This window comes from Sceloporus undulatus, chromosome 1, assembly GCF_019175285.1.
Source record: "Sceloporus undulatus isolate JIND9_A2432 ecotype Alabama chromosome 1, SceUnd_v1.1, whole genome shotgun sequence".
In the NCBI taxonomy this organism is placed as follows: Eukaryota; Metazoa; Chordata; class Lepidosauria; order Squamata; family Phrynosomatidae; genus Sceloporus; species Sceloporus undulatus.
In genome coordinates this window covers 372,754,520-372,768,342 of record NC_056522.1, presented here as the reverse complement: position 1 = coordinate 372,768,342, position 13,823 = coordinate 372,754,520, and the positions used below count along the sequence as shown (strand labels likewise).

Genomic DNA, 13,823 nt, shown 5'->3' with positions numbered 1-13,823 from the left:
AAAAAGGGGGATTTTTTGATTCTGCTAAATTGTATAGATGGCAATGCTACATAATGTCAGAATTTTGGCTTAGTTCTATGTGGATTTTGCATCACAAGATGACTCTGGGGAACTAAAATCTTCCATTTAGGTGCACTATTGGTTAAAGTAACTCAGGTAGTCAGGTTGTGAATTACCTCTTACGAGATGTGTGCACCAGAGCTGCACCAGAGACCAGTTGTTAGTAGTATGGAATTAGCTGGCCTTACAATTTTAGGGACTGTGCCTGCAGCCATCTCTATCTGCACTGGGCTGGGCCTGTGGCAACAGCACACTACGGCCCCAATCTCTCCTTTCCATGGCATAAAAAGGAGCTGCAAAAAGCAAGTCCTTTTTGTGCCCTGGAAAGGACACCATAGCCACTGGCCTGCAGTTTTTCCATGCTTCTTTGGTGATGCATCATGTAGATGCAGCGCCAGAGAAGTGCCGTGATGCTGCGCGCCATGTGGTGTGGTGTGCGGTATCATGCCAGCCTGGGGGCAGAGTCGGGGTATGCGTGGTGTAGGTGCCATGCCTCAGCTCTGCCCCCAGACCAGCCAAAGAGGTCATTCTGCACAGCCTCTAACTAAGGATATATTTCTAAACTGAGAAGTTTATGAAAATGTACCTGTTCATCTAGTATCGTTTTTCTCTCTCTAAACTCTATGGCCTCAGTCTCCATTATTGTCTTCAGTTCTTGGATAGCACTCTCTTGTCTGACAATTTCTTCCCTTTCTTCTCTTGTCATGTTGTGAAGTTGATTTATCTCAATATTGACAGCATGTTTTTCTGACAATTGTTGGTTCACTAGTTCAATAATTTCTTGGTGTTTGACCCACAACTCTGCTTCCTCATGGCTGTCAAAACAAAAGGAGGAAAAGGACATAGGGGCTTTTGAGATACTGTATCGTGTTCACCTCGGGGCTCAACCAGACTGCCTCAAAGTATTGAGAGTTTCCAATTCTTTTGTTTAGATTGTGCCTGCATCTTCACAGGTTTGTATCCAGTCATCTCTTGTAATATGCTAGGTTTCCTTCCCTCCCTGTTATCCTTCCCCTTCTTCCTCCCACTAATCATATGCCATATCCAGTCTCATGCAACATCGCCTTCTTGGATACCATCCCAGGGAAAAGGCAAAATAGATTCAATAAATAAATAAATAAAACATTTCAGAAACCAATTTTTACCAATTTCCACCAGGTCTAAATTGGTTCGTACATTTCCCGAGACATTTTCCAATCTAGAGGCATGAATGTTTACTTTCCCTTCATTAAAACCTTAACTTATTCTATACAACCCAGAAAAAAACTTGGGCACTTTTCTGTTCAGCCTCATGGCATCTGTAAAGGCTATATGTGGCAGTATGGATTGACACTTCCTATTTCTGGTAAGTAGGAAGAAGAATGGAATGAAATTGGTCAGCCAATGGTGTCTAGCACTCACATGAACGTGGCAGACCAGATTTTCCATGGGGATCTTGGTCTGTTTGAGGCACAGAGATCCCACTCTTTAACAGCTATTCCCATAGACCTTGAAGTCTTTCATGGCTGGCATCCATACATTTTTATGGGTTTTGGGGGGTATGTGGTCATGTTCTAGAAGAGTTTATTCCATCTCTGAAGATGCCAGCCACAGATGCTGGTGAAACGCCAGGAATAAGCTCTTCTAGAACATGGCCACACAGTCTGAAAAACCCACAAAAAACTATTCCTATAGAGTTCTCACTAAGGTGAGAGAATCCTGGTCACAACTCTATGGAGATGACTACGCACAGCAGAAAAAAGCAGCGTTGGCGATACTTATCGCACAACAATGCCTCCGATCCATAGCTGCTGTGTTCCTGAAGTGTGGTGAGGGCGTCTCTTTTCAATGCCATCACGCCAGTCCCCAGCTGTGAAACATTGCTCCTGGGACAATTATGATATTGAAAGTGATGTGTTGCCAGTATCTCCCCTTTTCCACTCGTTCCTCCTCTTCCTTGCTATTCCCAAGCAGCCTGACTGACCTTTTTTTCTATTTCTTTTGTTTTACTTCAGTCATAGAATCATAGAATCATAGAGTTCGAAGAAACCACATGGGCCATCCAGTCCAACCCCTTGCCATGCAGGAACTCATAATTGAAGCACTCCCAACAGATGGCCATCCAACCTCTGTTTCAAGACCTCCAAGAAAGGAGACTCCACTACACTCCGAGGGAGTGTGTTCCACTGTCAAACAGCCCTTACTGTCAAGAAGTTCCTCCTAATGTTTAGCTTGTAGCTTGCATCCATTGTTCTGGGCCCTATTCTCTGGAGCAGGAGAAAACAAGCTTGCTCCATCCTCAGTGTGACACCCCTTCAAATACTTAAACAGGGCTAACATATCACCTTTTAGCCGTCTCTTTTCCAGACTAAACATACCCAGCAGAGCTCGAGTAATGTGTGAAAACATTAAAATTAAACAAACAAATAAATAAATAACCAAAAGGCATGCAGGATAGGACAGAGAGGCAAGGTTAAGGAGAAGTCAAGAAACGTGTGTGATGACACCAGCAGCCCCACAGTTGTGTAAATGCGAAGATGTGTGATCATGGCTGCTCTGAAACCAGTATGTTTCCTTTCTTTTTTTTAATTGACATGATTGCTGTAAGAATAGGACGTGTGGTAATGTTCTAGAAAATGTGATGCATGTGCATCCATGTACATATAGGTAGAATTCAAAGATATAGTCATGTTAGTCTGTAGAATCAATATGTAGAGAGAGATCTTGGAGCACCTTTGAAAGAAGTTGGCAGCATGAGCTTTCATTAACTTAAGTTTATGAAAGCTCATACTGCCAACATCTTTCTTTAGTTAGTCTCAAAGGTGCTATAAGATCTCTCCATATACATATAGTTTGACTTGCATAAGCATGACTATATGCAAGATGGGAACCTGAGGAATGTCCTAGAAAATGGGATAGAGCTCTGCCTAGGCAAATTGCTTCTGCCTAATTTTCCCCAATATGCTCTCCCACTTCAGTCCCTCCATCCCAGACCTTTACAGTAACTCCCATAACTCCCAGGAACAACATTCCAGAGTTTGCAGGGGGAGTGGGAAATGCATGAGTCTCACTACATAAGGCCTTTATGTAATTCCCGAGACAGACGAGCTGAAAGGGGCGTGGCGGCGGTGATACTAGGGTTCTGGACCGCACAGCAACCGCACGGTCTGGAACCCTAGTATGTAATGGCGACGGCCTGATGGTGGTGTCCTGTCCGCATGACTGCTGCCATTTTCACGTAATGGATGGATAGCGTCTGCACATTGCGCCACGTCCATTACATCACGAGTGCGCCATTGATGCACTTGCGACATAACCCAGGTGCTGGTGAAAGAACTAGGAAAAAACAGGTTCTTTTAACTTCAGAGGGATGTCACACTGTTTGGAGGCTGCGGCGTCCCACAGGAGTTAAAATGGGTGCCTGCAGACCACCGTTTTCAGGCGGTCTGTACTGGGTCATAATCTGAAATGTTTAAAATAAGAAACAGGATATGTAAACTAGGCATTCACCAATGACAACTGTATTAATGCAGCAGAATAAAATTATGAAGGTTTGGGTACAGGCTGTAATGTTTTGGGGCAGGATATCAGACTGGTTAATTCGCTGGGTACTTTCCCATTTACTATAGTTCTATTTCAACAAATAGTGCTTACCACAATACAACATTTTCTTCTTCAGAGAGTTCCTGCCTTGAGTACGTTGATTCCACTGCACTGACAGCTTTGCTAACGGAAATCTCTACTTCACTTAACTTGTGAAAATGAAATCGATGGGCAGCAGCCACAAGTTCTAGAACAACAAATGTAGCACAGAAAAGGCAGGTTTGCTCAGATATGTATGTCCCTGAAAATCCCTGTGTAGTCTTTTTTGTCACCCCACAGGTCTTCCCATGGGCATTTGCACAGTCCAAGAGAGGCGGCAGCTCCATTTATAAATGGGCAACTTGCACATGTTCATAGATCAAGGGAGCAAGTGATCAGCTGTTCCTAGGAAGCTCAGCACAAACTGTCACTTCATGGTAGCCTTTGTGTCTCAATAGCCTAGAATAGCCTGAACAGCCATAGCCTAGAAAAGTTGGTGTTTTGGATTACACCTAAAACCCCACAGCCAGCATGACTGAGTCAAAGGGCTCTCATCATCTTTACAATATCTTCTCCACATGTCAGTTCCAACATTCTCAAGAGCCATTTAGAACATTAGAAGACCTTTGGTGCCTCAATTCAAATTTCTTTCTAGTTCATGTCTATGTGACCTTTGTGGGGTTTGATAGCTGTACTGGTTCACTAGAAGTCTCTGGGGGCTGCATCAATGGGTGGCAATCCAGTGAGTGGGGCTTCAAGTGGGTTGCTTCCACAGCAGTGCTGAGGCTTTAACCTGCCTCCACCATTGGTCTTGATGAGACATCCAGGGGAGAGGACTTTCCTTGGCTTCCACTGGATCATTCTGACAACAACCAAGACATTAATACCTATGTTTTAACTGTTTTGGATTTTATTGTATGTATTTTTGTTGTAAACCGCCTTGATTTTCTTAGAAGGGCGGTATAGAAATAAAATTTTATTATATTATTATATTATTACTGACAGCTAGAACAATTTACAACAGTTAACAGCCATTAAGACAACAGGAAAAGTGTGATTTGTTTCCTGATGCTTTATCAACTAATGGGTGGTGCAGAGTAGGGCACCTTGAGGAATAGATCTAAAATGGTAGGGGGCTACCTCTAGTCCGCACATGGATGTGATTTAATCCATCTTTCTTACTGCAGCAACAAACCCATGAAATTCACAAGCAAAATACTGTACTAAGGTAAATATGATAGCACTTACAAATTTATTCCTCTTCCCATTTCTCTCCCTTTCAACCAGAGATTCTCAGAATCTATGATTTTCAGAATCCCCAACTGGCATGGCCAATGACCATACTGGAAGGCAGATTCTGGAGCAATGTGGTATAATGATTTAAGCACTGGACTAGGACTCTGGAGAACAGGGTTCGAATCCACATTAGGCCATGGAAACCCACTGAGTGACCTTGAGCAATGCACTTTCTCTCAGCCTCAAAGGAAGGCAAAGACAAAGCCCCTCTGAACAAATATTGCCAAGAAAACCCTATGATAGGTTCTCACCTCAAGGTTGTCATACATCGGAAACTACTTAAAGGCACACAACAATAACAAAGTCCAATAAAATAAAACAACTTTTCTTACTTTTGATTTCAATCACAGCGATCAAGGACTCATAGACCCAGCCCTCCTTTTCAGAGATCCAAGAGAACTCACATCCCACACACCAAGGAAACCTTCACAATGTGTAAGCTTATTTAGTACAAGTAACATAGTTTGTTCACTCCTCTATTAGTATCCAGGATTAATTCTAGATTAATGTTTTGTAATCATTGAAGGATTATGCACCATTTTGTATGGTGTTCTCTTGAAGAATAAATTTTGAAAACTGAATAAAAAACTAATGAATACAAAGGTTGTTGTTATTGTTGTGTGCTTCAAGTAGCTTCTGACTTTTTTGTTTAAAAAAACTTCCCATTGATATAATAGTTTATATGCAAACTATTTGCACATCAAACCTTGACCCACAGTTCCCTAAGTATCCTATGGCATAAGAAGTCATAATATGTATTACTTCTCTGACATTTCATATATCCTGTTTCTTAATCTTAATCTGTTTTTTTTAATCTTTAGAAGCCCTTTATTAGAAAAAAGAGGACAATAAACATACATCACAATATATTTCGGGTTGTTACTTTGTATTCCCTTTCTTTTAAAAAACATAGTAAAAGCCCAACTTTTATGAGCCGAGTGGAGATTATGCAGCTATAATAGACCTGGGAAAAATAATTTTTTCAAACACATTATCAGAATTTAGAATTATTAGATAATAGGTTACATAAATCCTATTAAAACACAGAAGCTTGCTTAAAATGAGCTGTCATTCAGTTTACAATCACATCATATTCTCTACTCTCTACTACATGCTAATGTTTCATGAAACAAATTGATCTGGGGATACCTTCAAACTCTTTTATGACAATCTCTGGATATTGTTTGATTCTGACACGGAGGTTGCAATTTTTTATGGTCTCCTCTTCCAACAATTCAATCGTATGCTTTCGTTCTTCTTCCTAGAAATTGACAGACACATAACCAAAGTTCAAAGCCTTAAGGGTACTAAATCAAAACATTGAGGATACTCAATAAATCTGAGCTTGAAGACACACATAAAAACAAGAGTAAACATCACCAAAACATTCTTCTCTTCAGGATCAAACTTGGGAAAATATATTCTGTAAATGTGAACATACAGAATGGACTGTGCAGGTTGCCAATTGGCTGGACATATTTAGCTTATACTTAAGTGAGTAGTTAACTCAGTAACGTCTCCTAGTCTGACTCCCCAAAACCTATCATTCAACCATGCTCTGATCATTAGGAGAGTGGACCTCCATCTCCACATACAGCTGATGCCCAGTAAAGTAGGCTGGTAGGTGAATCATAATCATGTAAAAGTAAAGGTAGCATGACATGAATTTCTAGTCGCAACCAACTGTAGGGGGTGGTGTTCATTTCCATTTCTAAGCCAAAGAGCCTGGTGGTCATTTGGCCAACATGACTGCACAGAACACTGCTACCTTCCCGCTGAGAAATGGTATCTATCTGTCTACTTGTATTTGCATGCTTTCGAACTGGAAGGTTGGCAGAAGCTGGGACTAGTAATAGGAGCTCACCCCATCATGCAACATTTGGGCCTTTAACTGCCAACCTTCTAATCTTTGTGAATAGATTGCACAGCTGCATAGGGAGAAGGGGGTCCGTTCTGCCAGTGATCAGAACATGGTTGAATGACATTTCCATCAGGCTTGTGGGGGTTGGGCCTGTTGGAATGTGTATTAGTAAAATTTGGTATTTTATGTATTAAGCACAGCAGCAGTAGTGTGTACTCCAATAGTATATATCTGAATTTCTGCTAAATAAAGAAGACACCTTGGTAAGGTAAAAATAAGACTTACTTTATTGTTACAAAGTATTCATCTAGCATCTAGGAAAGGAAGGCCAGAAGCTGCTCCTGCCCCAATCACTGCAGGACTGGAGTGACCGCACATGTCCAGCCCTGATCTAGGTTGCCACCATGGTCCTGACCCAGGCCAGCAGAAGGAGTGGATCTTGTCCACTCCTTTTTGGCCCGGTTCTTCTGCGAAGACATGGCATTGGCACAGCTTCCAGCCACATTCAGGGCATGTATCATCTAAACACTGTACCCCGAACGCAGTGGAAACCACGTCATTTGGCTCATCTGTTTCAGGCCGAAGTAATCCATAAAAACAAACAAACCATGCTTAGTTCAAGGTCCCTAGAGCAGACCCTCATGCATGCAGGTAAGAAGAAAAAAAATCTTTAGAAGCAGAGCCTTGGGGCTGCATCCGTCTTTGATCAAAGCATGGGGGAAAGAGCCTTAGAACAAAGGGTCATAAAATCTAGATAGAACAAAGAGAGAATAGGGGAAGGATGGAGGAACAAAAGAGTAAGGAAAAAAAACACTGACAAAATTCAATGAAAGTAACGATAAGCAACAAAGAAAGATGTAATAGGTAAAATGTAAACCCCCTTTTCCCAGTTCCATAAACAGGAGCATGGATGCAGTCGTCCAGCAGGGCCAGGAGAAGTTAGATAAGTAAGGAGATAGGTATAATCTGATATAGGATTCTGGCTCTTCTCTGCATAACACCCTGAAGAATAATTTCTAGTTAAAAATCTAACTATATCCTGAGCAGTCACTTCTATATCCAGTACAAATACATTTGGTCATCAGAGAAGCACAAACACTTCCCTACCATCTATGCACCAAAGAACTTTGCTTGTTTAGATTCTGACATTACCAGTTCTTTAATGGCTTTAATAGCATCTTCAAGGTGATCCATAGTTTCCTTGTTAAATGCAAGTCCTTCATTTTGAAGCTGCTTTTCTAAAATAAAAAAGGAATAAATGAAAAAAATAGTTGAAGTTTTCACAACTTGCAACTGAGCAAAGTACAGTCTGATCCTGAAATTTTGTATTAATACTAAAAGAAAGTTTCATGGTGATTTGTTTAGATCTGTCTTAAGAGATAGCTGGTCTCATTTGCTGCTGGGCACACTCTTATGCAAAATATGACTGGAGGATCTACCTTCTGGGAAGACTAGAGAAAGACTGCAGAGCAATGGTGCGAAGAAGGAATGAAGAAACATCTCAGTTGGTCAATGGACAGTCTGTTGGAGAAGAGGGTCCTAAACAAGTCCTGTAAATCACTAGACTATGAGCAATTCAGACTCAGCAGCCAAGATAGAGACAGCAATTGTATCATGCCAGATGGATGGAACTGTATTGGCTGTATACGACATCAGATCCCTCATGGTAGTTCTGCAATACTACAAATACCTCAAAAATACTGTGTATACTCATGTATATCTAGAAATTTTAGGAAAAAAATCATTTGTGGAATTTTTCTTTTTCTCAGTGTTATTTTTAATATTAATATAGACTCAATAAAAATAAATTAAAAAAACCCCTCCTTCCCCCCTTCAAAAGCCCATTCATGGGGTACCTCTGCCATGATGGCAAACCCCTTTTCCCTTGACCCCAAACCTGACTTGAACACTGGCAAAGGACTGAAAGATGAGGGAACAGAGTGAGGGGATGCTCACCCACACCCTGCAGGTGCCCTACGGCAGCGGTGGCCGGCTTGGAGCAGCAGGACGAAGGAGGAGGAACAGGAGGCTCAGGCTCCATTGCCATCAAAATCTGAGCTAGGCCGCAGCGTCACCATGGCAACGGGATGCAGAAGGAGTGCCCTGACTGAGGCAGTTGCACTATAGCAATAGCATATCGCAAGAGCAAGTAAATTTCAGTACTTCTTCTCAGTGCACTTAAGCACTCCCTAAGAGGTTTACAATGTGTAAGCTAATTGCCCCCCACAAGATGGGTACTCATTTTAGCAACCTAAGGAAAGGTGCCAGGCTGAGTGGACCCTGGAGCCCTGCCTGGGATCAAACTCACAACCTTGTGGTGTGAATGGCTGTAGTACTGGCATTTAACCACTGTGCCAACAGGGCTCCCTGGCATTAGGGCTAATGTCCACTAATGGTGGGGAAAGGGTTGTTGTCGGTTGATGGGCAACAGGGGAGGAAATGGGAGGAAAGAAAGAAAAAGGAGCAGGAGGGGAATGGTGGTGGGCAGTGTGATGTGAAAGACCAGGGTCTGACCTCCCTCTCAGTCATGGAAACCCACTGGGTTGGGCAAGTCACATACTCTCAGCCCCAGTAAAACCTTGATAGGGGTTTGTGGGTTGCCATAAGGGTCCTTAGGTTGGCATGTCACAAACAACACAAAGGCACATGGTACCACTACCCTAAAGGCATCAGATCTCATCAGCTCTTGGATGCTAAGCAGGGTTAGTCTTGAGTAGTACTTGGGTGGAGTACAAGGAATACCAGGTGCTGGTAGGCTATATTTCAGGGGGGACAACTGGCAAAACCACCTGTGAGGATTCCTGGCCTAAGAAAACACAATGAAGTTCATGGCACAGTTATAAGTCTATTTATGAGTGTATTTCAATGATTTTTGTAGTACTGGAGTACTGTATTTTCGCTGTGGGTTTATAATTTTAATTGTGTTGACTGTTGTATGCTGCCTGGAGCCTTGAGAGAGGCGGGAATAAAATAAATAATAATAATAAATAATAATAATAAATAATGACATGATAATTAATGTAATAAAAAAGACCATAGACACACACACTTTTGTAAAGCCCCCATCTTCTCTTCTTCTCAAGATGAACAGTCATGGGTTCTGGCAAGTTTTTTCAGAAGGGGTTTGCCCGAGGCTGAGAGGGTGTGACTTGCCAAGGCACCCAACGGAATTAGGCTGAACGAGAATCGAACCTATCTCCAAGCGAGACCAACACTAAACCACTACGCTGGATCACTTTAAAACTAATTCGGTTCACTCCGAGCACACTACCTTAAGGAACCCATTGATCAATATGATTGAATTCTTGCTAAAATGACCAGTGGTCGATGAGGGAATTGCTGTGGATGTAGTATATCTGATTCACTAAGGCCTGTGACAAAGGTTCCCCATGACTTCTTGCAAAAAACAAGCTGTAACATGTGGGCTAGACAAAGGAACTGGTTAATGGATTGTATTGGTTGACCCGGTCCGAAACCAAAGGGTGCTAAAACAATGGCTCTTTTCATCCTGGAGAAAAGTGACCAGTTGGTTTCCCACCGGGCCTTCTGTCCTGGGCCCAGTGCTATTCAACAATCTTTATACACTGACATCTGGATGACAGAATGGAGCATATTATCCAAATTTGCAGCTGACACCACATATTAGGGGAATAGCTAAGACCCCATGAGGACCGGTCAGATTCAAAATGACCGATAGGATAGGAAAGCTGGGCCAAGCTAACAAATGAACTTCAAAACGGCAGAAATGTAGCGTATTGCCACTTAGGGCGGAGAAATATAAAATGCACAGTTACTAGGTGTGATGGGTGACACCTGGCTGAATGAAATAGTGTGAAAGGGATCTAGTGAGTCAAAAGAGACTACAAGCTTGAATCATGAGTGAACAGTGTGAGCGGCAGCTTTTAAAAAGGCCACTGCTATTTAGGCTGCCATCAAGACGTATAGTGTCTAGATCAAGAGAAGTATAGTGCCACTGTATTCTGCTCTGGTCAGGCCCACTGCATCTTGTGTCCAGTTTGTGCACCACAATTCCAGAAAGGACATTGAGAAACTGGAGCGGTCAAAGGAGGGCGACACTCAAATGGGAAAGGTCTGGAAACCTTGCCCTATGAGAACGGACTCAGGGAGCTGGGGATGTTTAGCCGGAGAAGAGGACGGTTAAGAGTGATATGATAGCCCTATGTAAATATTTGAAAGGATGCATGTTGAAGAGGAGCAGCTTGTTTCTGCTGTCTCAGCAAACCGGGACCCGGAGCAAAATGGCTTGCAAGTAAGGAAAAGAGATTCATTGAACATTAGGCGAAATTCCTGACAGTAAGGCTGTTCAAACAATGATGCATCCTCGGAATGTGATAGGTCTCCTTCCTTGGAGGTTCTTTTTAAAACAGAGGCGGAGCCATCTGTCAGGGATGCTTGATTTGGATTCCCTGCATGGCAGGGGGTTGGACTGGGTCGCCCTAGGGTTCTCTTCCAAACTCTATGATTCTATGCTTGTTGATTTATCCTGAATTATGATGATGCCCATGGGTGCCAGGATGAAAAGTGGGAAAAGGCTCCTGTACCTTTATGGTAGGTAGAAAAGGAAAAAACTTCAGAGGTGTCACTTGTCTGCACTCAGGGTAACAAGTAACAACCCAAACCAAGTACAAACAAAAAAATCCATCAGTGATACCTTATTGGCAACCCAAATGCACAATAACTGTTGCAAGCTTCAACAGCTTCCAAGGGCTTTTCATCAGGCAAGATGTTAAAACCAACAGGTGAACGAAAGAAAAACAACCCAACCATTGGCTATGTTAGTCAGTGCTGCCTCAATAAATTAATTTTTTTTTGGGGGTTTGGTGGCTCTTGTGGCCATGTTCTTGACGAATTTACTCTGATGTTCACCCGCATCTAGCTGACATTTCAGAGACGGCTTGCATGTTGTTTCAGTCCGTGTACAGATGTTATGCTGGGACGGACATTTTTTTGTCTATTTCAAGCTGTGAAGCTTTGATTCTGGTCCCAGAAATCCATGGCTTTACCAGAGGGTGACTTGATTTCATAGTTGACTCAAACCCATTTCTGCGGATAGGTGTGTAGCTACCTGCAACTCATTTTGTTGTTGTTCCAAGTTCCAACTTTATAGCACCCCCAATAAAACCTTAATTGGATTTTTCTGGCAGATTCTTTTAGCTCACAAAACAAAAAAAAACCACCACAACAAGGTAGGGGTGAAAGCAAAGCCTTGGTGCTGAAAATAAGCAGTCTTGACAACATAATTTTCGCTCTTATCCTACTTGCTAAGAAAAAGGATCGTGCAGCAGTTAGACTGTTTGACTATGACTAGGCCCCAATCGCCTATACTAATTTTATAAGTTACATTATCATATTGTATGTCTGGGATTTTCCCCTTCTGAGTGAGAAAATTGACAACAGGCAAAAGCGTGAGAGCCAGTAGTTTAACCACTGACCTTGCATGCCCCAAACAAAAATATGGTGACTTGCTTGCCAAATACCATGAAAGTGCTTTATACCTTTAGGAATCTTATCTCTCTGCAATTGATTGGCTTACTTAATTGCTGCTATAGGCTAGAAGGGAAGTGGTCGTGGAAGCACCTGCCTCCTTTTCTCCCCCACCCTTTGCTGGTCTTCTGCTGAATACGCTCAAACACTTGTTTCTCAGTGAGCTTCAAGATCTAACATTTTGCCTCTGTACTGTCTTCCAAAGAATCAGTGGAAGCGTTCTCCAGAACAAGACAATAGCGGCATCATGACATTTAAATAACTAAGCATGGCTTAAGTACTATAAGATCCCTCAAGACTTGAAACGACACCACGGATCCAAGATTACTTGAAAAGCCCAGCATACTAAACAGGCTCAGATTTCTGGCCTTGTGCATATGTGGAGTGGCAGAACCCCACCTGACAGAAGTGTGGAGGAGAGAGTTGCCATATACGAAAATAATAAAATAGATTGCCTTAAGAAACCATGATCCAGAGTACCAATTTAGGGTCCCCCAAGGGCTAGATATGACCATTGGGATTGCTGACTCAGTATAATGTTCAAAAAAAAGGTTGTCTCCACACCCACAAAGCTTCTGTTTCAAAAGCCGTTTGATTATGGGGTACAAAGCAAAGCCATCAAGAAATAAGCCCCACCCCCTCACCTCAAGCTTTAGAACTACATTATGTTTTCTTTCTTTGTTCTCAGCCAAATTTACACCGTAAGTCCTAATTAATGAGGCTTCCACTTGCCGTAAAGATTATAAACGGCCCACCCAGTTTCCAGTAAAAAAAAATATAAGCTGCCCCAGTCTTGACAAGTTGTTAAGGCAATTGCTTTGGACTGGTGCTTTTCAGAGCCACAGCTGATCTTCCTTGCTTCTCTCCATTTTTATATCTTTACTTCAGAGTTGTAGAGTTCTTGCAGAGACATAGAGCAAATCTGCAGAATGCAAAAGTAACTTTTCTTTAAGGTGCGTCAACTGCCATATATATTCCCCCCAGTGGCCACATTATCTTACATTTCAGTTACCATTTAGCCTAGATTTTCCCCACCAATTCTGTAATCTAAAGGGTCTCCTTCCACGTTCAGGGGGCAAATGGCTGCCACGTTACAGCTCACTCACAGTCCCACATGGCCCTGAATGGGATTTCAAAGCGCATACTAAAAACTTTCTGTTTATGCCGTATCCGAGATGTTAGTGCTCAGTTATCAAATAATTAATTTTGAAAAGCAGAAGGCTAAGAGGTAGCTTACTCCATACTAACCTTATTTTGTCCCTTAAGGTTCACTGTCGCATCTCAGAACGCCTTGAATCTGCTTTTGCATGTGTATCACTGCCCATCCCCTTGAAATGAATAGGGAAGAAATGCCCACGTCCTACACCTGGATGTCTGCATGTTATTAGTTCAGGTACCTGAACACTGCTGTCCTACAAAATTTAAGTGATTTAATCTTTATCTATCACTTATCAATGGTTACCTGGGAATTGTATAATCAGTGAGAGGTTAAACCAGAGCTCGCTAGTAGAAGAAAATTTCTAATATACCTCACTAAACA

At 42.2% G+C, this 13,823-nt stretch overlaps 1 protein-coding gene across 1 annotated transcript in view; it reads right to left on the bottom strand.

Moving 5' to 3' along the window:
* The window catches only part of LOC121927206, a 12,753-nt gene extending 3,888 nt beyond the window's left edge, over positions 1-8,865 (bottom strand). The window contains exons 1-5 of the mRNA XM_042460859.1: positions 8,735-8,865; positions 7,931-8,016; positions 6,067-6,178; positions 3,694-3,829; positions 647-875 (exon numbers count right to left, since the gene is read on the bottom strand). Of these exons, the coding sequence (XP_042316793.1) occupies positions 647-875; positions 3,694-3,829; positions 6,067-6,178; positions 7,931-8,016; positions 8,735-8,825 (654 nt within the window). The 5' untranslated portion in view covers positions 8,826-8,865. The remainder of the gene's footprint in view (positions 1-646; positions 876-3,693; positions 3,830-6,066; positions 6,179-7,930; positions 8,017-8,734) is intronic.
* Positions 8,866-13,823: the final 4,958 nt, after the last annotated feature.